This window comes from Chionomys nivalis, chromosome 23 (assembly GCF_950005125.1).
Source record: "Chionomys nivalis chromosome 23, mChiNiv1.1, whole genome shotgun sequence".
Classification (NCBI taxonomy): Eukaryota; Metazoa; Chordata; class Mammalia; order Rodentia; family Cricetidae; genus Chionomys; species Chionomys nivalis.
This window is the reverse complement of record NC_080108.1, coordinates 3,287,726-3,313,270: the sequence shown is the minus strand read 5'-3', so window position 1 is coordinate 3,313,270 and position 25,545 is coordinate 3,287,726. Positions and strand designations below refer to the sequence as shown.

The following is a 25,545-nucleotide window of genomic DNA, read 5'->3' as shown; positions in this document are numbered from 1 at the left end:
CTGCGCAGAGCTGCAGCCACACAGCGCACACAGACAACTCCTGCCCCTCTCAGATATCATCATCACCATGAAACACTGGCAATCGGATTTCATCTGTGCAGCATTGCCCTTTGTGCCCTAAAAATGTCACATAGGATGAGTATTTTAGACGCAGGTCACTACAGCTACTGAGTATTCATTTTTAATATTGTTTTTTCTAAGTATGCAAATAGTACCTGGTAGGTGGGGGCAAAAGCCAAGTACTAGAAAGTCGTGACAAGGGGAGAGGGAAACCCCGCAGAAATCCCCAGCAGTAACACTGAAATATTTATGTCGTTTTTCTTATAAGAAGTCATAAAGTCACACAGTTAAAAATTCAAATAATGCTGAAGGGTATGAAATGAAAAGCCAAGGGCATTGGCATCAACCTCACCCTGTCATTCGCAGCTTCCTGTGTGTCTTTCTAGAAATTTCTATGCCGAGCTCACGCTTCTATACCTTTCTCAAACACTAACAGAATCCTGTGCTCAGTTGTTGGGTAGCTTGTGTTTGTGATCTGGGCAGAATTCTGTAGCTCGCTCCTGAACAACGTGCTAAGATTTACCAAAACCAACACAGTGTCTTCCCCAGGCGACAGGGCCCTGGCTATGCTCATGTCTTTACTGTCCCGGGTGGCACTGCCTCAATGTTGTCCATAGAGATAGAAAATAGCCTTAAACCCAGGTGGGCACCCTTGAGTGATGATCGCAACCCACACACTGGAGGCTAGATCAGGAAGCCAGCCCCAGACCGAGCTCAGTACACCTAAAGGGGTCTGAAGGGGTCTGACACCGCTCACCTACCTGCAAGTCTGAAAGTTTAAAAGTTACAAAATGGCCCTATGAGGCAGGGGCAGAGGGTGTGCAGAACTGTCTGCTTATAATCGCATTCTTAAGTACCGAGAGTTTGGAGAGGAGTGAGTTCTGGGGGGCTGTGTCGGGCAGGAGTTCCAGCAGAGGAGGGCGATCTGTCGAATACGAAGCCAAGAAGGTGTGAGCTGTGATGTCATCACTCTCTGCGTGATGCCTCTGAAGACGAATCTTAACACTTGCTCCTCGTGTTCTCAGAAGACGAAGCAAAAGAAAAGGCGCCGAAATGAAAGCGGGGGAGCTGTGTGTGAGGTGCGGAAGCGTGTTTGGTTGCCAGTATGAAACACAACATAGAAAACACGATTACCACCAGAGGGGGCGTGTGGGTCCCTACCTCTGGGTATATCAAATAGGGCTAAAGTATCTGCCTGGGGAACAGAAGATGGGGCCAAGCATGTCAGCAGGCTCTTCCCGTGTCCTGCGATTCCTGCAGTCTTAAAATGTTAAGTGCTGACCAAAAGCTAACCTTTGCTTCATGTTAATAGAATCCAGTGAGACTTGACACTGGTGATTAATATTCTAATGAGGAGAGCCCCTACCAAATGCCACTGAACCCGTGCGTTCTTTGTCTTTCGTGGGGCTAATTGATTAACAAACAATGAGCGGGTTTCTATTTCCTGTACAATTGCACGTTACTCAGGCCTAGAGTTTTGAGGTTATGGGGATGCAGCCGGAGTGTGGAATGGCTGATCCTCAGCCTTAGTTTTGTAGATCTAACCCCAAAATAAAATTCCAAGGAGAACCACAAAGACCAGAGAACAGCTGAAACCAAGGCTGCCCATTAGGGATTACCACACAAATCTCAGCCCTCATTGAGACTTTGTGGGCCTTTTGAGTAGCTTGAGGGGAGGAGAGGGCGAGGGGATGACTCATTTGCCGCAGAAGCCTGAGGCCCTGCATCTGAATCCCTCACACCTCACACCCATGGCAGCCTGTGCCTGTAAAGCCAGCCCAGAGGGTGGGTGAACCAGGAGGATGCTGGTCGCTCACTGGTCACCAGTTGAGCTCAGTCAGTCAACTTCCGGTTCAGTCAAAGGGGAAATAAAGCAGAGCAGAGAGTTAGAGCAGGGTATCTGGTGTCTTCCTCTAGGCTCTGCATGCATGCAAGTGACTCACTATACGAGAGAGAGAGAGAGAGAGAGAGAGAGAGAGAGAGAGAGAGAGAGAGGGAGAGGGAGAGGGAGAGGGAGAGGGAGAGGGAGAGGGAGAGGGAGGGAGGGGAAGAAGAAGGAGGAGGGGGGAGGGAGGAGAGGAGAGGAGAGGAGAGGAGAGGAGAGGAGAGGAGAGGAGAGGAGAGGAGAGGAGAGGAGAGGAGAGAGAATTTCTTCATTTAAAGAGACAAAGCGATGGCTGGGTTCATAAGAGTGTTTGCTTCTCTTCCAGAAGACCTGAATTTGATTGTAAGCATCCATACTGGATGGCCTGCAACTTCCTCTAGCACTAACTCCAGGGCAACATCCCTCTTCTGTCCTTCATGGACACCTGCAAATACATGCACACACGTGCACATGCACACACACACACACACAAAAGCAATTAAAAATTTAGTGTTTTTTAAAATTTGCTCACCATCTAGTTACTGTGCTCTTTAAGATGGCACACTCACCGTCGGAGGACTAAGGCTGGCTGCTGGCGTGCGGCTTCAGGTCCTCGCCACACGTGTTGATTTCCCCACGGCAGGTGACTCGAGGAAATACGAGGTCTTCCTAGACCTGGAAATGATCTGTATTTCAAGTGTTGGGGTCCCAACTCGGCTCCGCTGCGAATTAGACAAGGGAATCAATGTAAAAGTGGAAGCCAGAGGATGCCCTTCCCCGGGGGTCCCCTAGGACGGAGGGAGGCAATAGTGAAGGCCGTAGTGAAACTCAGACCTGGCCCCCAGACCCAGCCCAATGTGGCTGAGTTGCCTGAGGCAAAGGATGTGACCTGTCATGTCCCAACTTCTTAATTTTTCAGGTAGAAATGATAGTACTACCCAATTCAGAGTTGTGGCGGTTAGGAGTGACAAGCCCAGTGAACTGGCACACCCTGTAATCCCGGGAGGCTGGAAGGCTGAAATAGGAGGAATCCAGGTTCAAAGCCACCAGGGCCAACTTAACAAGACCTCATTTTTTAAAAGTAAGCTAAAAGGAGGGGTAGAGAAGGGAATAGGGATATAGCTCTGAAGGACAGAGCTTGCTCAGCATGCCTGAGGCCCTGGGTGTCCACTCCCAATGAGATAGAATGAATATTAAATGGGCTTCCATGTCCAGCAGCACAGAAAGCAGCATCTAGAGGTAACTGCAGTGTTTAGTACTTACAGAAACTCGACCCTGATCAGTTTTGAGATTTGGTAGATAGACCCTATCTTTTACAAAGGGTTTGCATCTGACTTGCTCTCTGCTCAGAAAGCTTCGAAGAAGAACGTGTGTGCAGTAATGTCTATAAAGCATGCTGACTTCAGCGCACAGCCGTGTGCTATTGGACCACATGTCCCCGTAGCTATCACACAGATGGGAACATAAAGATTGTCAACAAACCCTCGCAGGTCCCCCTCATGCACCCCCTTTTCCCCCAGCACTCCATGCACTGCCATACACAGATAACCATTCCACGGTCGGCGCGTCACTTCTGCAAAGAATTCTGTGAAATCCTGTGAATTTCAGGGAAGCAGATCTTAAGGCATGCGCTCTTGTGTCTGCTCCTTTCCCTTGCCACAAACGCGCGAGATCACTGGGACTCATCCTTCGTGCCGCATATGCGCTTGCTCATTGCGGTGGGGCTTCCCATGATAGGAATCACGACAATTTGTTGACCCATGCATCTGTTGATGGGTATTTGGATAATTTCTAGAACACTATGGAAAAGAAAACTGCCCTGAAATCATGATGATTCTATCAACTGTCACCACCGACCACATACAAACCTGCCCTGCTGGAAGGAGGTATGATTGACAGAGGAATAATACGTTTGAGAAGAAATAATGAAATAGTAACTGCTTCACTTGTAATTAGTCCTGGCAGTTATTAAACTTTTTGTCACGCGGGCATTAACTACATGCTCACAGCCATTCCCTATCTAAATTTCACAGAATCCATCAGAGGAAACGTAATTCTCTCCGTTTGACTGTCTAGGAAACTGGACTCAAGTGAAGGGAGCCGGTTAAGTCAAGTTAGTCCAGGCGACTTCAGAGTCCTGCCCCAGAAGTCAGAAAATGTAACCCCATACCTGCCATCAGTTCCCAGGGAATCTTCCCAGGCCACAGTTCCTCCTGTGTCTGCCTGTGACCACAGAGATGAAACGGATAAAATATAAAAATCACTTGTTCAATGTTTGGAGAATAGTATTGTTCAGTTAACGTCTGTTCTCTGCCTTATGGAAAATTAAATGTCTTTCATATTAGATGTGTTTGGGGGTCTACAGAGATGTGTCAGAGGTTAAGAGCACTGACTGCTCTTCCAGAGGTCCTAGGTTCAATTCCCAGCACCCACATGTCACCCCACAACTGTCTATAACTCCAGTTTGAGGGGATCTGACACCCTAGCCAGACATACATGCAGACAAAACATCAATGCACATAAAATGAAAATAACTAAAACTTTTTTTTAAAATGACATCATCTTAATAGATGCCAAAAGGCCTTTGACAATGTTATGTATCCCTTCGTGATCAAAACCTTGAACAAGTCAGGCTTGGGGGACAATTGGACGGCTCTGTTGATAGAGGAGCCTGCCTTTTCAGCTTGATAGCCTGAGTTCAGTCACCTGGACCCACAAGGGAGGAGAGAACCGACTCCCACAGAATTGTTCTCTGCCCTCCACACATCTGAAGACTGAACCCAGAATTGTTTGCCTCTGAGAGAAGGGCTCTACTAGAGAGCTGTATCCCCGCCATGCTAATGGGTTCATTTCTACATTAGCATACGAACGTTTTACTGTTTAAATTAACACAATAGGTTTCATTATTTTTATCTTCACATATTCGTAGCCTGTACTTATATCATATTCACCCCCACCATTACCATCCCAAGTACATTAACATCATGTATGTATACATGTGCGTACCCGTACGCGCGCGCGCACACACACACACACACACACACACACACGAGATTGCAAAGTATTTAACTTTCTGAATCTGACGTTTCCCCCTTAATATAAGGATCACACTGAATCTGCAGGTTGCTTTTGATAACTTAGACAGTTCCTGCTCATTAGTTCTGCTGATCTATGAGCACATGCGTTGGAAGGGAGGTCTTTCCATCTTCTAGAATCTTCTTCAGTTCCTTCAGAAATTTGAAGTTTGGATTTTAGAGGCCTCCCACCTCATCAGTAATTCTTCTTAATTTTATCTATTGTGAACAGGTTGTTTTGCAGCCTTCTTTCTGCTGATTCTGTGCCTGCTGCTTTGCTGAAAGTCTATGGTGCCGTCTTTGCGGCAGCTGCTCTCAGCCTGTGGGTAGCGACCTTTTGGGGGCAGTGAATGACCATTTCACGGGGATCGTATATCAGATAGCCTGCACACCAGATATTTGCAGTTCATAACAGTAGCAAAATTACAGTTATGAAGTAGCAAAATAATTTCATGGCTGGGGGTCAGCACAGCATGAGGAACTGTGTTAAAAGGTGGCAGCATTAGGAAGGCTGAGCACCACAGCTTTAGAGCCTTTTAAGTATAGTATAATCTCATCGGCAATGAAGATAATTTGACCTTTTCCATTCTTCCTTGCCTCCCTCTTCTTTTTGCCTTGTGTGTGACTTAGAATTTAGGTGCCATGTTGAACAAGAGTAAGAGAGTGAACACCTGTGTCTCTTTCTTGGTTTTTAGACCAAATGTCTCCAGATTCCCTCCACTTAGTATAGTATTGGCTACAGGTTTGTCACATACAGACTTTACCATGTGGAAGTAGATCTATTTTTAATTTCTCTTTCTCGTAAAGTTTTTATGACTACATTGTGCATCAGCACACACGTGACAGCATCCATACGGATGACAAAGGACAGCTTTGCCGAATCTAGTCTCTCCTTCCAACTTGACGGGAGCCAGAGACTCAACTCAAGTTGTCAGCCTCGGGCAACAAGTGCCTTTCCTGCACGAGCCCGCTCACTCTCCCCAAAATCCCCGATTTCCTCATGGCTTTTCTCATGGGGATGTAGCGCTTTGTCAAAGGTCGTCTTGGCAACAGTAAAGGTCATGAGTTGACTCCTGTCCCTGAGTCTGGATTTGTGCCGGATTGTGTCTTCTTTCATCTCTGTGGCCACACTGATGTGGCCACCATGTGTGTCACTCTTTAATGTGCTGTTGAACTCCGCTTGTATACTCATTCTTGCAAGTTTTTGCACCTGTGGACTCAGTCCATTGCGTTCTGCGGTTGTTGTACACTGTCTGGTTTTGGTACTGGGGTAACACTGGCTTCGTAGAGTGTGTTTAGTGGCACCCATCCAATTCTGTTTGGAGGAATAATTTGAGGAATATTGGTGCTAACTATGCTTCAAGGTTTGGTAGAATTTGGTAGCTAGTCTGTCTAGTCCTGGGCTCTTCTATATTGGAAGACTCTTTTTAATTTAATTATTTTATTTTTGATATAGGGTCTTTGTATCATGTAGCCCAGGCTACCTTTGAGCTCACTACTTCGCCAAGGCTGGTCTTGAGTTCCTGATCATCCTGCCTTTACCTCTTATGTTCTCAGATTATAGACATGGACCATCATACCTGTTTTATGTGATGCTGGGGTTCAAACCCAGGGCTTTGTACTTGCTAGACAAGCGCTCTACCAACTGAGGTGGAACCTCAGGCCGTTGCTAGAAAATGCCTTAAAATTGCTCCAATCTCGTTGCTTATTATAGATCTATTTGAATTGTTTATATCTTCTTGGTTTAATTTTGGTATGTTATTTGTGTCTTGGAATTTATCCATTTTTTCATTCCCCAGGTTTTCAAAAATGTAGTTTTCTAAAGGATTCTCTCAGAACACTCTCTTCCATTATCCTGTGTTGTCATGCACCCAATTCGACTCCAGTTGTATTGATTTGCATCCTCTTTCTTTCGGTTAGACCAGGGATAGACCAGGACCCCCATACTCAGTAACCCAGCGTTTTGATAACATTCTCCAGTTCTGCCAGAACTAGTCAATCTTGTTTATCTTTTCAAAGAACTGGCTCACAGCGCCACTGAGTCTTTGTATTGTCTCAGTCCCCATTTTATTAATATATTACCTGATCTCATCACTTTTTAAATACTTAATCATTGCTACTAAGTAAATAAAAGTTTGTGGAAGACAAGCACTGTGGTGTAAGACAGAGTCATTCTGGTAACAGAGATGCTGACTAAGCCACTAATAGGCGAGAAAGATGGATGGAGGGATGCTTCTCATCCTGGTTCTATTGCTATGAGGAGACTCCATGACCATGACAAGTCTTATAAAGGAAAACATTGAACTGGAGCTCGCTTACAGGTTCAGAGGTTTAGTCCGTTATCAACATGGCGGGACATGGTGGCGTGCAGGCAGACATGGTGGTGGAGAAGGAGCTGATAGTTCTATATCTTGATCCTCAGGCAGCAGCAGAAGAATGTGTATCATACCGTGTGTATCTTGAACAATTGAGACCCCAAAGCCCACCCCCACAATGACACACTTCCTCCAACAAGGCCACAGCTACTCCAACAAGACCACACCTCCTAATAATGCCACTCCCTATGGGCCAAGCAGTCATATCCATGACTCTTTGGGGACCATACCTATTCAAATCACCACCCCACCCCTCCACCAGGTGTAGCCCATGTTATGCAAAGCCTCTGCCTCATTCACTCTCCCACCTATATCCCCACAGCACACAGCAGACCTCGGTTCTGTGCTGCCGAGTAGAGTAGGTAACACAATGGAAGCACAGAGAAGGGCCTGGCTCAGTTGGCCTGAGCTTTGGTAGCAGCCACCCTCACCTGTAACATGTCTCAAGCAGCCACATCATAAAACAGTATGAACATAAACACACAGGAAGTGCTGGGGTTTTTGTTTTTATGGCAAATACCAAAAAGAAGCAATTCAAATGAGGACAGATGTGTTTGTGCCCAAAGTTTCATAGGTGTTAGTCCGTGATTCCTCAGGCCTACCTTGGTGAGGCAGGGCATCACTGCCAAGAGAGCGTGAGGTACAGAACTGCTCACCACATGGCAGACAGGAAACAAAGATGTCAAAGATAGAAAGGTACAGTGGCAGACAAGGTAGGCACTTTAGTGGTGTTCCCCCAATGACCTGCTTCCTCCAGCCAGGCTGACCTTCTAATCATCTATTCAGTATAAACACACTGATGGATCGAACCATTGATAAAATTAGTACCCTCGTGATCACATCGCCTCTTAAGAGCATTATCAGATAGGAACAAGCCTCCAACACGTGAGCCTTTATATGTTTATAGGCACATTTCCTATACAAAGGATAACACTGACCGTCCCATGAGTCTGTGAGTTTACATAGGATAGTACTGCTGGCATCGCTCCAGGGACTACCGTGTGTGGCTTTCAAGACATACTTTTCGGAAAGAATAAATGATTTAGTGAATGAAGACTTAAGTAAATGAGGGCTTAAACAGCCCTGTGTTTACAACCCGCTTAAGAGGGTGAGTTCCTCCACCTCTTCCCAAGAATGCGGTGTTTGAAATACGCTTTCCAAACAGATATTGTAAAAGGTATCACATGTCAGAAGAGAAATAGAGAAAGAGTAGAGCAATCAGGACAGCGAGCTCTTGTGTGTCGTCAGTGACTGTGAGAGCAGCCATGGAGACCCTCGGCAGAGGTCAGCACAGTCCTCAGCCGGCCCTTAACATAAGCTAATCTCAGAGGCTTCATTACAGAATAACAACTTTTCAAAAATCACCAGAAGGCATTAGCACCAACGGGCACTGTAGAGCCTGGGATGACTCAGCGGGATCTGAGGAAATCAGTTACGACACGAGGAGTCATCTGTTGCATTTTGGATGAGCCCTGTGTGGGAAGTGCACAAGTTCAGGCTTGGCTGAATGCCGACATGGAAAATGGGCAGCAAGATGGTCCTCACTGGGTGTCAACAGGCTTCAAAGTACAGTATCTATGAGGTGCTGAGGAGGTCTGGAAGAACGGCCCTGTTTGACCAACCAGGACATAATGACACTGAGACCAGGTGTGGGGACCCTCCAGAGGAAGTCAAGGCTTACAGTGAGTTATCATGCTTTTGCCATCACCCAAACAGGCAGGAAGTAGGAGGCCAGGGGTTGCAGTATGAATGACTTCCACACTAGCCTAAAATGGAGTATAATAAAGGTTTATTTATTAGAGGGAAAAACTCACAGAAATAGTAGTGACCCTCCGTCCTCTCCATGCTCAGGGAACTGGAACCGAATCCAGCAGCCAAGGGGCCCTCTCATGCCTTTTGTCTGCATGAGACCACGCCCAAAGTGGGCCAGTATCTTAAAGGCTATTGGCTGAAGGAGTTTCTACAGCATCCAGGGGTTGGAACTGCTTACTGTCTCTTTATTGATACTAAAATTGCTCTCTGCCACACATTCTTAGAAGAATCAAAGTCTTGGTGGGTCTGAGGTGAAAGTAGACAAGGTATCCAAGAGTCCCTGCCTTATTGGAATAGAAATATCAAGAAAGCGATGGATTCATTCACCTCAGGTCCTTGTGACTGGCAGGAAATACTAACCAGAAAATGTTGGGGTTGCTCCTGACTGAGGAAAGTCCCCTTTCCATGGAGGAATGCTGACAGCCCCAGTGCCCACCCTTGCACCACAGCCAGCCTGAAAAAGGTACCAGCATCTCATGTAACAGTGGGGGAAGCAGCCTCGGGATTGCCGTGCAGCCAATTTAACCAGGCTTCTTGGGTGTACTTCCCATGCCTCTGACACAGTCAGTTCAGACACTGGAGGTAAATGAGGTGTTGAAGGTAAACCAAAAGGACAGAGCCACAGCTTTGAGGCAACTGAACAAGCAGCAGGGCTGTTTCTAGCATAGCTGTGAAAAAGAGCTGGAGTAGTAGGAGTAGACTTTTAGGAATACTGTGTTGTTTTTCTCGTTACTATGATGATATGCCTGACCCAAACAATTCGAGAAAAGGGTGTTACAGAGAAGAGAGTCTATCACACATAGAGAGCGTAGCACTAGGGCTGCGAGATGATCGGACACATTGTACCCATGTCAGAAATCCAAAAGACGAATGCTGGTCTTCAGCTCGCTTCCTCCTTCTCCCATTTTTCTTCAGCCATGGAGCCCAGCAGATGGGATGGTGTCACCCTTATTCAGGGTGGGTCTTTCCTCAGGGAAACCTGTCTGAAAACATCCTCAGAGGTTTGCCCAGAGGTGCGTCTCCTAGGTGATTCCAGCTCCAGTCGAAATGATGGCGATTCATCTTTACCACTTTCCAAAGAAAGGTGGGCTATCTTAAGATGCCGTGTACAAGAGCCAAACTCAGCTTACCTGTAACCGTGGTGATTATTAACTTAGTCCCTCATTATTTCACTCAGCAAGGAGTTCCAAGGCACAGCAGTTCCAGACATGGTTTATCAAAGCTCAGGGCGCCGTCCTAACTTCTGCTACCATAGTCTCAAGCATATGCAGATGGCTCAGCATCCAGGGGACCCCAAGTTTCTCCTCATGTCAAACTGACCCACGGTCATACTCCCAAGAGAAGAATGGGAACGCTGTAATTTGTCAGCCACAATCAGGCAACTGGGACACGAGATAGAGGCCTGGCCTGCTGAAGAGTCGGGATGGCTGTTAGCAAGGGCAATGGGTAAGCGACCAAGAGAGGCTACCACAAGCAAAACCTAACATAATTAGCTCTGCTCCCCTGCCTGTGGGGCCATTATGGAATGCAGTGAGATAATGGTGTGGAAGGGCTTCCTGCACCAGCAAGGGTTCCGCACACGAGATGAGTTGTTATTATCCTTATGAAATAATTACATTTCTATTATAGAACAATAGCCGATGCCTCAATGCGGCCTTCTGTGCTGCTGCTGCTGCTGCCTTTGCTCCCTTGCTTGTCATGCTCTGAGATCCTTAGCGCGCGTGTGCGTGTGCACACACACAAACACAGAGGAAGAGAGAGAGAGAGAATGGGAGAGAGAGAGAGGTGCACACACATACACACCCATGTACACACACAAACAGGCACACACATATACACCCATGCAAACATAGACACATGCACACCCATACAGACACAGACATGCACACACACATAAACATCCATGAACACACACAGATATGCACACACATACATACCCATGCACATTCACACACACACACACATGCACCACAGACATGCACACACATACATACCCATGCACATTCACACACACACACATGTACCACAGACATGCACACACATACATAACCATATATACACACAGAAACATGCACACACATACAAACCCATGCACATACCACACATGCATACACACACAGAGACATGCACACACATGCATACACACACATACACATACATACACACACAGACATGCACAGACATACACACACATGCACACATACATATACACACAGATATGCACACACAGACATGCACACACATACACACCCATATTCACACACAAAGAGACATGCACACACATACACATGCATGGACACACATGCATACACAAACAAAGACATGAACACACACATACACAGATAATATGCCAAGAACTTCACAGCAACGGCTGACAGTGCTCTCTGCAATGCTGTCTGCAGAATGATGTCGCTCTGGGAAACAACGTAGACTTGAGAATCAGACCTGTGGATTCCAGTCCAGTTCTGTGCAGTCCCCATGCTGCATAGTTCTGGGTACGCTCTGTATATTTTTCTTAATGTGCGTTTTGGTTTGGTTTTTGTTTTTCTTTTGTTTTGTTTCAAAATGGGAATAATAAATTTCCTCCCCTGGCTCCTGCGAGAATCACAGACAAGGCACGTCAGATACAGTGCCTGGTACAAATGCTCAGATGGAGCTTCTAGGTCTGCACTCAGACCCTGTACGAGTCTGTGAGGTAGGTGCCAACACTGTCCCCGTTCTGCAAATGAAGCGCTGAGAGCGTAGGAATTCTCACCCAGTGTCGCACAGCTTGGAAATGGTAACACAGATTTAAACCCAGGCATCATGCTCTGGCCGCCAGGCAAGGCTGCTCCATACTGCGGTGTCCTAAAGTTGGACTATGAGACCTCTGTTGGTTTTAAGCTTCAGAGAAGAATGATAGGCTGCTCAGACTGTGGGACCACATGACCTGGACCAGGCTGATTGAGCACTGTAAACAGAAGCCTCTTCTCTGAAATGGGGGTGATATAAGTATCTGCCTCGTCAGACTATTGTGGGCATTAAAAAATGGTTATGTGTCTTCCACACAGTGTGGTAGAGGGTCTGCTAAGAAGAAAGTATGAACCCAATAGCAGCCACTGTGATCATTGTTGTGATTAAGGAGTCTTTTTCTCCCCCGCCCCCGAATAAAATTCCTCCCGAGAGCAAAGGATTGGGTCATTCAGGCAGAACGCTCGAGGGCGGTTTCCTCCAGAAAATCATAGACTTTCAGAATGTACTCACTTAACCTTCCTGAACTTCTCTCTTCTCGCCTGCTAAATGGGGGTAATAAAGAGGAACTCGGAGAGACAGACCCGGGACTCGCAGAACGGCACCGATCAATCTTGCCGGCTTTACTACTGGAGCCTTAGGAAAACTCAAAGGTAGCCTGGTAACACACTCATTTCCAGCTTCAGCGACGTTTGGTGGCTTGATTCTGGTGGGCAGCCTACTTTTTCACTGCTCTTGGGTCTAGAACCAAAGAAATAATGACAGACAAGATTTCCTAGGTCCCGACTTTCTCTCCACTCAACTCTGCGTCCCTCCCTACCTCCTCTCTAGACACACTCCTCTTGTCCTGCTGTTCCTCAACTCTTGTGTGCTCTTTCCTCCCTCCAGGCCTCTGCACATGTAGCTCTGTTTGACTAGGACATAGACCCACCCACTATGCACACATATATACACGCATGCACATACATGCACACTCAGCACACACCTGTGCCTTCCTGCCTCCTTAGCCCAACCTCAGAGCTCACCACTAGGCTTCTCCAAAAGCTTCAGCTCCATTAGGAAGCCGACACCGAGTCCTCCACGAGTTAAGGGCCCACTCTGGGCTGCCTGGCAAGCTGCCTCAAGTCAGTCCGTGGAGCAGAAAGAAGCCCTTCCAGGACATGCCACTCACTGAATGCTAACCTTCACCAAGCTCTGGGCTTGGGCTCTTGGCTCCTCTTTGAACTTTCTGTTGAGACATCATAGTTATTTAGAAAGCGCTGCCACAGAGAAGCAAGCAGCACTGGTTTTATGGTATGTGCTTTCTGTTTCCTGGTTGGTTTTCAGTTTGTTGACTACCCTCATTCCTGACCCCCATTCTAAGTCCTCATGAGACTGGTTGGTTTTCAGCCAATCCATTGGCTACACTCATTCTTGACCCCCATTCTAAGTCCTCATGAGACACAGAACAGGTTTCTAGAAAACACTCCAGCTCTGACTTCAGGGTCTGGATTTGAGGCCCAGCTCCACATCCTCTCCAGTTCGTTGGTTTGAGAAAGAAGCCGGACTTCGCATATTACTGGCCCTATCTGGTGCCCAATGAAAGATGGGCAAAAGGGAGTGGGGACCTGGCTCAGTCTGTAAAGTGCTTGGCCTGCAAGCGTGAGGACCTAAGTTCGAGCCCCAGAGCCCCCATTTCAAAAGGAGAATGCTGCAGAGAGAGGGGCATGCTTGTAATCTCAGCGCACACACCTTTTTAGTGGGAAGAGCGTGGGCTTAGGGTTCCTCAGAGCATCACAGCCCAGCCTGGCCCCATGAGCTGAGGAGCCTTGAACATGCTGCTCGAGGACCCCACACTATATCTGTCGACAAAAGGACCCTGGAAGCTTCCAGAGGGGTGGCCAACCGAAGGTGGTGGCTCATATTGAAAGGTTTCCACAGTGCTGGGCACATAGTAGGTACTCAATTAAAGTCTATAACCAACCTATTCTCCAGAAACTGGCTCGTTCCCCACCCCTTGCCTCTTTGCTCTGCATCTGAGATCCCCAGCACCCGAGTAGAGGGACTAGCGCAAAGGTTATGAACTTCTTCCGTTATGAAGCCTAGCGTGTTGCAGCTGTGTAAATCGAGTAGAAGGTGGCTATCTAGAGATGCAGCCCCAGGAAGTAATAAATGATGCAGTGCAGCTGTCTGGAAGCGCTTTCTTAATCACATCTCAGTGCAGAAGTGAAGCTGCCCAGGCTCCCCTGATAGAGCTAGCTCTCCATAGCCAGATAGTTTGAGGCTCTCCATCAATTCCAGTGGCTCTTTAGTCCCGTTTGCCAGCACAGTGTGACACAGAGAGATAATACAGATGGCCTTGCCTCTTCTTCTTCTCCCACATCCCATGGAAAGTGACTTTCTGCCCCAGCCCAATTCTAGCCTCCCACTCGAAGACAAGGCTGGAGACCTTTCCAGGGACTGGGTTATAGATGGATACATTCTGCAAACTAAGACTGGAGACCTTTCCAGGGGCTGGGTTATAGATGTATACATTCTGCAAACTAAGGTCTCCAGTCTTGTCTGTAGTCCCGGCCTTATAAATTCCATTCAACTAGCCCAGTTAGCTTCCTTCCTGTGCCTCCAGGGACCACAGTTCTGCTGCAAGGCTTTTGTCATTGCTGGGTTCTCTACCTGAAGCAGAGTCAGTCTCTGGGTAATGAGTGGCTCCGGTTTCAGTTACTTCTACTGCCACCTCCTCAGGGAGACCACCCCTTGCCACACTGTTGAAAACAACACACCCACAGCATCACTCTTGGCCCTGCGTTCATTCAACACCTCTTCATGTTGTTTACCTCGCTTGACTGTCTTATACATAGATATTTGCTTGAGAGGTCAGTATTGTCTCTTCTAAGAGAACGCAACTTTGCTGAAGGCAGGAATCTTCCTTCTCTGCCTGTCAGTCACGCTCAGAACGGTGCCTGGCCAAGAGGCACAAAATAATTTGTTTGAAGAAAATGTCAGGGCTGCAACTGAATTTTATAAAATAAATAATAAATAATTAGGCAAAATTTAAGCAATGCAAATGACTCAATTTAAAAATAGGTAAAGTAACCAAGGAGTTAGCAAAGAGAAATCTCTCCGAAGAAGATACCGAAGTGGTGAGGAAGCACAGGAAAGTTTCACTGTAGGGGAAACGCAAATCCAACCCACCAGAAGAGCTGCATTGAGAAAGGCAGATACTAACCAGTGATGGCAAGGGTGTAGAGAAGTCAGCTCTCGGCAGGAATGTAGCGCGATACAGCCACTTTGGAAAGCCACCTGACACTTCCTTAAGAGCCTAGACACGGACTTACCATCTGTTCTAATTTCCTTTCTGTGGCTCTGATAAATTGCTCTGACAAAACAACTTTGGGGCGAAAGGGGCTTATTTGAACCTACAGGTTACGGTCCATCGTTAGTGAAGTCAGGCCTCCTTGTTATTCCACCCAGCACTGCCTCTAACCAGGGAACTCAGAGCCGGGGAAGTACAGCAGAAACGGTGGAGACACGATGCTTGCTGCCTTGTTCCGGTTCATGCTCTTCCAGCTTTCTTGTATTCCTCAGGACCACCTGAGGAATGGCGCCACCCACAGTGGACGGGTCCTTCTGGATTAATTAACAATCAAGACAACCTCCCCCAACATGCCCATAGGCTGCTCTGATCTGAGCAACTTCTCAGTTGAAAATCTCTTCTCAAGTGACTCGAGGCTGTGCCAAGTTGACAAAGCTTAGTTAGGACAGCATCCAATCCAGCTACTCCACACCTAAGTGTGTACCCAGGGGAAGTGAAAACATTCTACCATGCAAAACCTCGCCTGCAAGTTTTAGCAGCCAGGAAGAGAAGCCAAAGAGGGAAACAAGCAAGGTTTGATATGTGGATGATCAAAATGGAGCATATCCATCCAATACAGTGCTAGCTGGCAACATGGAGGAAATGTGGGTACATTTTAAAGACATTTTCAATAAAAGAAACCAGTCACAAAAGAGCCTGAAATATATGATTCCATTTCCTTGAAAACTCCAGACTAAGCAAAACCATGGGGATAGAGAATAATAGATCTGTGATTGTCCCAATCCACAGGGTCTGGAGAGACCATGAGGAGTGCCTACAGGTGATTATGATGCTTCCTTATGGATAATACCAGCATTCTAAGATGGATATAGCATTGGTCACACCGCTCTAGGAATATATCCAATGCCCCCCTGAGTGGTGTCCTTGAAACGGGTGTGTTGTATGGCTTGTGAGTTATTTCTCCAATAAAGCAGAGATCATATAAAATAAATGCATGTTTTCCGTTAATATCGCTCTGCCACAAAGCATGCTAACCGGTAGACTGTCCACCCCCATGTGAGGACCCCAGGGCTATCTTCTCAGCATGAAAGAGGAAAGTACTCCTTGGGCAAGCCCATGAAAGCAGAGCTTTGATCTTCCTGGACGCAAAAGCAAAGCAAAACAAAACACTCCCTGAGAAACTTGTGAGGAGATCAAATGCCCTGAACCTGAGTAATTTACTGATTTACTGTGTCCTGTTCTCAAAGACCATTTTCCCAGCGTAAGTCACAGAGACAGATGACTGGGACCTGCTTCTGAAAACAAGCGCTGTGGGGATGCTTGACTTAGCAGGAACTGCTGGGCTGCAGGCATGAGACCCATAGATTTATTAGGTTGCACTACTGGCCTGAGCTTGGGATCTGCAGGGTTGCTCTTACCCAGCTCCTCCCAGCAGGGCTCTGAGGCTAAAACTGTCTCCAGAGTTGAATTTCTGTGTGTGTTGTCCCCTTTAAAACAGCTTGATTGTTTGCTGTTTGTTTTCAAATCTTACCAGTGAGTTTGTTCCTTGAGGAGAGTGGGCAATGAAGAAGTCAGGCACAGTGGCTCACGCCTATAGTCCCGGCAAGGCTGAGGCAGGAGGAATGCCATGACTTGGGGTTATGTTGCACACTGAGTCCCAGGCAAGCATGGGCTGCAGAAACTAAATGAGGAGAGGGGAAGAAAGGAAAGGGGAGGGGAGGGAAGGAGAATATAAAGTAAATAAACGTCATAATTCTGCTGTCTGAAAGTAACTGATAATTAACTTTTTTTGCAGCGTGTATGTATACGTATGCACACATGCACATGCACACACATGCCAGTGTGCACACACACATCAAAAGAGCCTTCCTTCACACAGTTGCCATTCTGTTGTTTTAATTGCTGCTTACAAGCACAGTTTACAGCATCTGTCTGTCCGTTCTACCACTGTATTTCTGTCTAACTTTATGTCACTATGCACTTGCTTAGACAGCTAAAGATGTTTAACGGTTTGAGAACTTTCTTTATTATAGTTCAGACCAGTATCTCTTTTAGCATCTACTAGACACGAGGTATCTTCATGCCTATTTCTCCATTTTCCCTACAGTTCTAAAACACCAGCTTAAATGTGTGAAAAGAGCTAAACATGCTCGTTACAGAATGTTTTTGTGTTTTTCTTTGTTGTTGATTTGGGGGCACACCAGCCAGTGCATGCATGTGGAGGTCAGATGACGACCCCAGGAATGGATTCTCCCCTTCCGTCGTGTGAGCTCAGGGGCTCAAACTCAGGCTACCAGGCTAGAGGACAAGGACCGCTCTCTACACACTGGACCACTTCCCCAGCATTTGCCATTGGGCAACAGCTTAAAGATATAAATGCAGATTCAGATTTAAAAGTGCTCATGGGGTGATAGCATTATAAAGATTTTTTTTCAAGTTTAGCTAACTTTTTTCTTCAATACCGTTCCCCAAATCCATACTTCTGTAAAGATCTCAGGGGCCTCTGATGTACTGGATGTGCCTGATTTTCATTGTAGCTGAAACCATCTCTATCCTGCATACTTTCCAGGGTCTACTTCAGTCTTCTTGACACCTCCAGGAAGCATAGGCTACTGATTCTTCCATCTTCAGGAAGGTTGGGCCAGGAAAGAACCTTAGGAGGTTTCAGTTCAGGTGAAAGGCAAGGGGCTACCAGAATCATGAGATGCTTTGTTGATGCTGTGCTCGACGCTTCTGCTTTCTGCTCCATGGTCACAGGTGGCTGCCTCTGATGTGGACCTCAGTCTGTAGCCCATGGCCTTACAGCATGACCACATATCTAGATAAGACCCTTGACAGTAACAGGACACCACTGTTGATCAGTGCACAACAGCAAGTACAAACCGGGGCTGTCCCCAATGCCAGACCAGATAGTCACTAGGTTTCCAGGTTTTCATCCCTTTGAAAAGGAATGAGACTGAATCAATGTAAATAACCAGGGGAACAAGTCCTGCAACTTGTTGCTGATGTGAGACTCTGGACTGGGCCCGAACACAGAGATGCGTGGTGCGTGGTCCCTGCTGGGAGGAAAGCCTGCTCGGGATGTAGATGTGAACGCACTTCACTGGCATAAGATTCAGGACACAGTGCTGCTGCAATAGAGCTCCTGACCACAACCAAACCCCCAGTCTCCTAGGTACCGTCAGTGCCCTTCTTCTGCTCAGTATTGAGTCGGATTTTGCTGTTCAGTCGGACAGCTGGACAATATCAGTTCATGAGAGGAGAGGGACGGGGGAGTGATTGAAGTGTGCCAAAAGAGGGGAGGTAAAGAGGCAACACGGACAGCCTCCGCTGTGGTGGTCTGTGCGTGTGTATCAGGTGCCCGCTTTTGAGTGATGTCTGTAGCCAGGCTCAGCACTTGGAATAAAGTCGTTTATTATTCTTATAAACTGCCTTCCAAAGGTTACTAGGAAGCTCTCCAGGTGACCCAGAAAGTTCCCAAGGATTTCTGCTCCCCACAGGTCACACCTAAAACTGGCCAGATAACGGCCCATCCTTTTCTATGTTGTATACCTGCCACAGAGTTCCCTACCATAGCCTGGATGGGGTTAAACGCTGATCAATACGGTTTCCTTTAGGCAGTCAAATGGATCTCTCAGGAACGCTAAGCAAAGTGGGGAAAAGTCATTTTTATTGATGGCTCTTCTTTGAGAGAAATAAACCAGTCTATCAGCTACGATGAAGACACACGACGTTAGTCTTCTGACATATTCCAAAATTATTTTCAGAATCTGGAATGCTAAAAGGCTTTCCTTGGAGAGCCGTTACAGTGCAGCTGTAGGCCAGGGTTCTTTTCCTTTCGTTCTTTCTCACTGCTCATGTGGTTTTTTTTTGTTTGTTTGTTTGTTTCAGTATTGCTTGTGGTGGTCGAGACGGGGTGGCCTTAAACTCACCGCGATCTCCCCACCTCAGCCATCCAAGTGTGGTGACACCATGAGAGCATATGTATCGGGTTCCAAATGGTTTGTTTTTTAAATCTACTGTCAGTTCACACAAAGGCATATCTTATCTGTCAGGATTCTCTGACCTGTGTTCTCACAGCTTTCTCTCTCTCTCTCTTCTCTCTCTCCTCTCTCTCCTCTCTCTCTCTCCCTCCCTCCCTCCCTCCCCTTTTGTTACTTTCCTCTTCTTTTGGTACACCATCAAATACAGATTTGTAATAGCCTCCCTGGCAAGCTTGCAGAACTGCCACTGCCTCTCCCCTCTGCTCCCCACTTGGAGACACAGCAGAAAGAACAACACTGGTTGAGCCTTTACTGAGAGCAAGCAGACAGCTGTGCTTCCCAGTGACTATCAGGACAGACTCCAGCAAGTTGCTCTAGTTTCCAAAGGAGAAGACAGAGACTGTGTGGGAAGTGACACACGATGTCATTCACTGCTAAAACTTAGCTTTGATCCCAGGTTTGATCAATGGGAAGGTCATGGTCCTTCTGCTTTCTCTGGGTCTCTTTCCCTGAGCCTCACTGGGAATCCAAACCAGAGTTCATCAGTTCCACCCTCAGGACTCAATGATAGGAAAGCAGTGGGTTTTGTAATGGGTCCTGTGGCTCCAGACAGACGACCCCATGGCTCTAAGCCTGCACTGGTTAAGCTTTCACATGAGAATGACTCTGTATTTGGAGCATCGTGTGGAAAAGTGTCTGCCCATTGCTGCTCTCCTGCAAGCTCTGCCATGTTTGACCCGCCTCCCACCCCAACCTTGCGGGTGTCTGTTCTCCCTCAGTTTGCCTACCCTTACCCACTCCATGCCAAAGCTGGATTTACTGGGACCCTATCCCAAGAAATATACGTGGCATGTATGTATATATTCAATGAAAGTAGATGTAGCTTTAGGGAATAAGTGGGAAAGGTGAAAGGCAATAAGATAAACAGTGGGGGGAACTGGGAAAAAGATGCTCAAAATACAATCTATATCTGTACAAGAATTAACAGAAATTAAAATTGTGAAGAAATACAAGCAACTTGACATTTAATCAATACAGTTGTTCTATATTTTACATAGGCAATTTTTTCCCGCATACATACACAGAAAGGAATACATAAGAATCCTGAATGGTGAAGGTAAACATCAGTTGATGGTAAAAGTTGAAATATTTCTTCTGCCTAAGCTTTTCAGATCAGAATAGCTATCTACAGCCCTCCCAAAGACACGGCTCTTGCCCCCGCTCTTCCACGGCCCCCCAATTATTGGAATGGTGCAAGGGGAAGTTCATTCTACTCATGGAGTCTCATCTGTATTTCTGGGTTCCCCTCGGCATACCCGAACCCCAGGAATCAGACCTCCTTGTTGGCCTACGAGAGTGTGCATGTGGCTCTGCTCTAAAGGCAATCCCTGGTTCTCTTGACATTTCACATCCCACTGAGCTGTGAACTGGGAAGGAAATCGGGGTGACTGAGTAGATGCTGCTCGCTTACAGAGTCTTGTCCCCTTCCTGCTGCGAAAGCGTCCATGGCTCCCCAGTTCGAATCGGATTTCCTTTTTCCAGCATTCAACATCTTAAGCGACTCCCAGTCAAGATGATCTCCTCACTTAGCAAATATTGACAAGTACTAAGCCAGGCAGTAACAATCCGTTAACAGAGAAGCCAAGCAGGGTCCAGGGTGCTCAGGGGAGTATCTCAGTGGGGTGAAATCCAGGACTGTAGCATCGGAAAGGCCTTTCTGCAGGAGATCACATGGATGAGGTAACACCACAAAGACAAACTGGGCGGTAGTCGGAAAATAAAGACTCCCTGGAGAATGAACAGCATGTGCAAAACTCAGCAGCAAAACCTGCACAGAACCCCAGGGATGCGCTCCAGACGGAGTCCGGCAAAGAGCTGGGCACATTCACGTCTTTGGAGAAAAGTGGCTCACCCGGGGGAGCAAGGGTCCCTAGCATGCCTCTACAGGTCTCTGGAGAGTTGAGAGGCTGACCATAGCACAAGACTTTAGACTGGGATAGAGAGGTTGTTGAGACCAGCAGAAGCAGGGGGCTTTAAGTGTGAGTGTTCTGTCCTTCACCAGACATGTTCACACAGTAGTCTCTGCCCATTGCGATCTTCTGTGGCTCCTTAGAGCCCATCTCACTTCCCATCTGAGATTGAGCCCAGCCTTCCCATCCCTTACATTGGGCTGGCATGCCGTCTGGCTCGTCCCACCCCTGCCCATGTGTGCTCTCCTTTCTCCTAGCCTTCCACCGGCTCTTCAGTGCTGGGTGTCTCCTTGTACTCCTCATCTTCTGGCCTGACGGTCGACCATCAGGACACATCTGTAGGATGAAGCCATGTTCACTGTACATTTCCGGACATCCACTACTCTAGAAAAAAAATAATAAAAAGCCCAAGGATAGCAGCCATGCCATTTCACCCGCGTATTCCAGTCGCTACAACATGTGAAGCATAAAACACATGCTACATAGAAACTTGAAAGTTTTGCATTGGCAAAGTAAATATTTCCTAAGGTTTCTTGACAATTGGGAAATTATTCTGTGGCCGCCTACCTTGGAGATCACTGAGATTGACGGCTGCTGGGGAGTGAGCAGAAGGTACCGACCACATTTCTGGAGATGTCTGTACCTCACAGACACTTCCCAGCCTGCTAAGGTTTGGCCCTTGGTTAGGAAATTCAGTCACTGATGGTGAGTATTCAGAGAGAACCCATATCCCAAGAGATGGCCAAGACAGGAAAGCAGAGGAAGATGGGAAGCCGTGAGAGAGGTGTAGGGCTGGACTTGAACCTGGGTCCTGATGTTTGAGATGGAACACTTTGCTTAGTTCTATAAATGTAAAGTTAGCAAAGCCTGACCATTCGACTGAGGGAGGGTGTCAGAGGCACCCTGGAACAACATAGTCCGTTTCTTAGCTTTGGTCTGAAGCTGTAGCATCTGGATGGGTGTGGCCCTGGGTGTCTCAGGCTTATCAGAGGCTCTGACTAGAGAAAAAAATGTTCAAAAACTGGCATTGCAGGAGCAAAATAGTCATGAACAGGGGTCTTGATGTGATGGTTTTGTTCAATTTCCTAAATATTTAATGAGCCCTGACCGTAGGTGATGTGGGAGTCCCCTCTGTGTGCTGTGATAACCATTATTGAATAAAGAAACTATTTTGGACCTATAACAAGGCAGAACTTATGTAGGCAGGGAAAGCTAGGCTGAATGCTGGGAGAAAGAAGGGCAGAGTCAGAGAGATGCCATGGAGCCACCCAAGACAGATGCTGTGAACTTTAGCTGGTATGCCACAGTCACGTGGCCATACACAGATTAATAGAAATGGGTTAAATTGATATGTAAGACTTAGCCAATAAGAAGCTAGAGCTAAGGGCCAAGCAGTGATTTAATGAATACAGTTTCTGTGTGATTATTTCGGGTCTAAGCTAGCCAGGTAGCTGGGAACCAACAAGTAACCTCTCAGCTCCTACATGCTCATATGTTCTAGAGACTCCCCCAGATCATCTATGGTGCTTACAGCATAAAAATCAGAGTGTGTGGGGAGTAGAGAGCTTTCAAAGGGGAGCATAGAAGTCATTCTCCCCAAATCATAGAACTAATAAGACGGTACACAGTGGCATCAACCTCAATTTTGGTAAACTCTTGAAACCTATGCTAAGTGTGAACAACGCAAACAGGGGGTACTGTGCACATTAGTGCTGGAGACAGTTACACGTGTTTGAACTATAACAGAGAGAAGGGTGGCGTCAGCTGGCGAGGTAAGGCAGAGAAAGGCAAGCTCAGCCTTATTGTGCTGGCTTGTGTGTCAGGGAAGGCTCTCGTGGTAAATTTGGGGTACTGGTTTGGACAGTTGAACCATAGTTCAAAGTTTTTGGATAAAGAAACCAAGAACCAAAAGGGAAAGCCACCCAAAGAATGTACCTTGGTCATTGATCCCCACTACCTCCCTTGTCCTTGGAGAATCTCTGAACTAACCAGCCAAATGGCACACGAAGAAATTCTATAAAGTGTCATTATGTACGGTTAAGCTCAAGCAGTGGAATCCTTAAAATACTGCTGGATTTGGTGGCTGTGAACTGGGGGGGGGCTCCCGTTGTGTGTCCCCAGAACAGAAGTTTTGTGCCTCTTAAGATCCTGCTCAGTGTTAAGATGACCCATCTGAGCCAGACTGCATTTCCTGAGGTTAAGTCCCTTTGCAGAGCTGGCCACATACGACTGTGTCGAACACATTCTCCCAGACAAGGTGGGAGTAAAGAGCAGCCCTTGCCAGCGAGCGAAGCCTGTGTTGTACTGTGTACTTCTATGTGTCTGTGCTGATGTCCTCTCTTGTATACGATGCGCTGCATGTGTGGTCCGGTCCTCCACAGACAAGATTGTGAATGCCCCCAAGGTGTCACCTCCTCCTTCTGAAGAGCTGGGAATTTGCTCATAGAGATAGGGAAAACTGGAAAGTTAGAACAAAATAAAAGTTCTACGGGGAAGAAACTCGGGGCCAGGGTCTTGTCTTGGAACTCACAGACTGGCTGTGTCCTGATATGATAGGGTATTATCATTTTGGCTAACAGGGCATAAGGATCCTAGTATGTTAGAGCTCTAGCATTAATATATGTAACAGATATCTTCCATGCCTGGTGTGAGCCTGGCATTCCCTTACGATAAAAGAGGAAGACTGCTAAAGCTCTTGACTTCAAGAAGTTTGCAAAGAATGTCAGAATATAAGAATTGTAACATGTTATAGCCTCAGAACACTAAAATACTGCTACGCTGAGTCTCTAGGCCGCCCAAGGTGGAGGAGAGCCTGAGGTCATTTTTTCCAGCTCTCTCTCCCTTTTTATGAGACCCAGGACTTGTTGCAGGAAAGTTGGATTCAAATATCACTATTAAGAACATCATTTCAGTTCAGTGACATCACAGAATGGCTGGGTCACGGGGGCTCAGCCTTCACCCAACCCCCGGCTGCTCATTTTACCAGAGAGGCCACTGTGGCTGTGGAAGGCAGCCTCTTGTTCTGTAAAAGGCTCAGTCAGCAGTAAACACGGCCAGGGCTTTCAGGCCTCTGTCAAAGAAAGGCTAAACAACGAAGAAGCCGCTCCTGCTGTTTCTGAGGTGTGGGCCAACTCCTGCTCTTCAGAAGCAGCGCTCACCAACTTTCTCTGCACAGGGAGAGCCCCTGTCCAGGCCACACGTGCAGCGGATCATAGCGTCCAGAGCCCCCGCCCCCCGTTGATGCGTGTTTATTGCGTGTTTTATTTTGTTGCCTCCCCTTCCCCGTGTGCTTCGAAATGGATTTTCATTATTTTTTTTCTGTCTGTGTTTGTCTTTGTGGCCCGCAGGTGCTCCTTTGCATTGTTCATCTGCTTCATCAACCCCTATTGAGCAGTCCCCCTCCCCGCCCCCCCTCCCCTCCGGCCAATGAGAGCCAGAGGCGGTTGCTAGGCAACGGTGTGGCCCAGCCAACCCTGGACTCAGACTCTGAGGAAGAGTTTGTCCCTAACTCATTCTTAGTTAAAAGTGGCTCCGCCAGCCTGGGGGTCGCAGCAAACGGTAAGTGCTTCTCTCTTTTTGCTAACTTCTAATGGTTTATTTCTTTTCGTGGGCTATGCCTGCTCTGGCCGCTCGCCCCTTTGCAAGAGCTGAGTGGCCTGGTGCATGGTGAGGACTCGTGGGTAGCCGGGGATCTGGGCGGTTCCGTGGACTTGGAGTAGCCAGTTCCTGTCCGCCCCACGGAGAAGGCTTTGTCCTGAGACAGGTGCCCGAGACAGAGGTGTACAGACAACAGGAGACCAAAGGCGGGGAAGAGACAAAGACGCAAACTGGAGGGTGGGGGCCTTGCTTCTCCGATTGCCTCACTGCTGGGTGCAGGCGCCCTCCAGGCAGTCACCTGTTGCTTCCTTAGATCCTACTCACAAAGCTACAGAGGGGGTGTGTGTGACAGTGTCCCTCGTTAGCAATAAGAAAACCGAGAGAAAAGATGTTCCCCAAAGCCCAGGGCTGTTTTTGCAAGTTCCCTGCCCTGGAGTTCCAGGCAGCTGCAGAGCCAACTCTAACCAGCATACTCTCCCCACGGTCCGCTCCTGTTCTCTACTTTCCTCTGCTTGACTTGAGGAGCGGAGGTGTAAAGGGTTTAGTGAAAGAGCCCCACCTTGATCCTGCACTTGGCCCAAGATACCCACCTGTCCCGCCAGCGTGGCCCACGCTTCTCTGCAGAGATGTTCCTGTGGGGGATGTGAGCCAGTAGGAGAAACAGAAAATGTGTGTGAGAGAACTTAGGGTTGCATTAATGGTTCCAGAGTTTCCTGATTCTAATAGGAGAAAGGAAATTGGGCTTTTCTAACAAAGACCACCTGAGGTTGCATTGATTTGGTAAACAT

At 47.3% G+C, this 25,545-nt stretch overlaps 1 protein-coding gene across 1 annotated transcript in view; it reads left to right on the top strand.

Moving 5' to 3' along the window:
- The window catches only part of Tenm4 (teneurin transmembrane protein 4), a 664,092-nt gene that overhangs the window by 393,990 nt on the left and 244,557 nt on the right, over positions 1 to 25,545 (top strand). Inside the window, 2 exon segments of the mRNA XM_057756666.1 lie at positions 24,508 to 24,566; positions 24,568 to 24,718. Coding sequence (XP_057612649.1) covers positions 24,508 to 24,566; positions 24,568 to 24,718 — 210 coding nt within the window.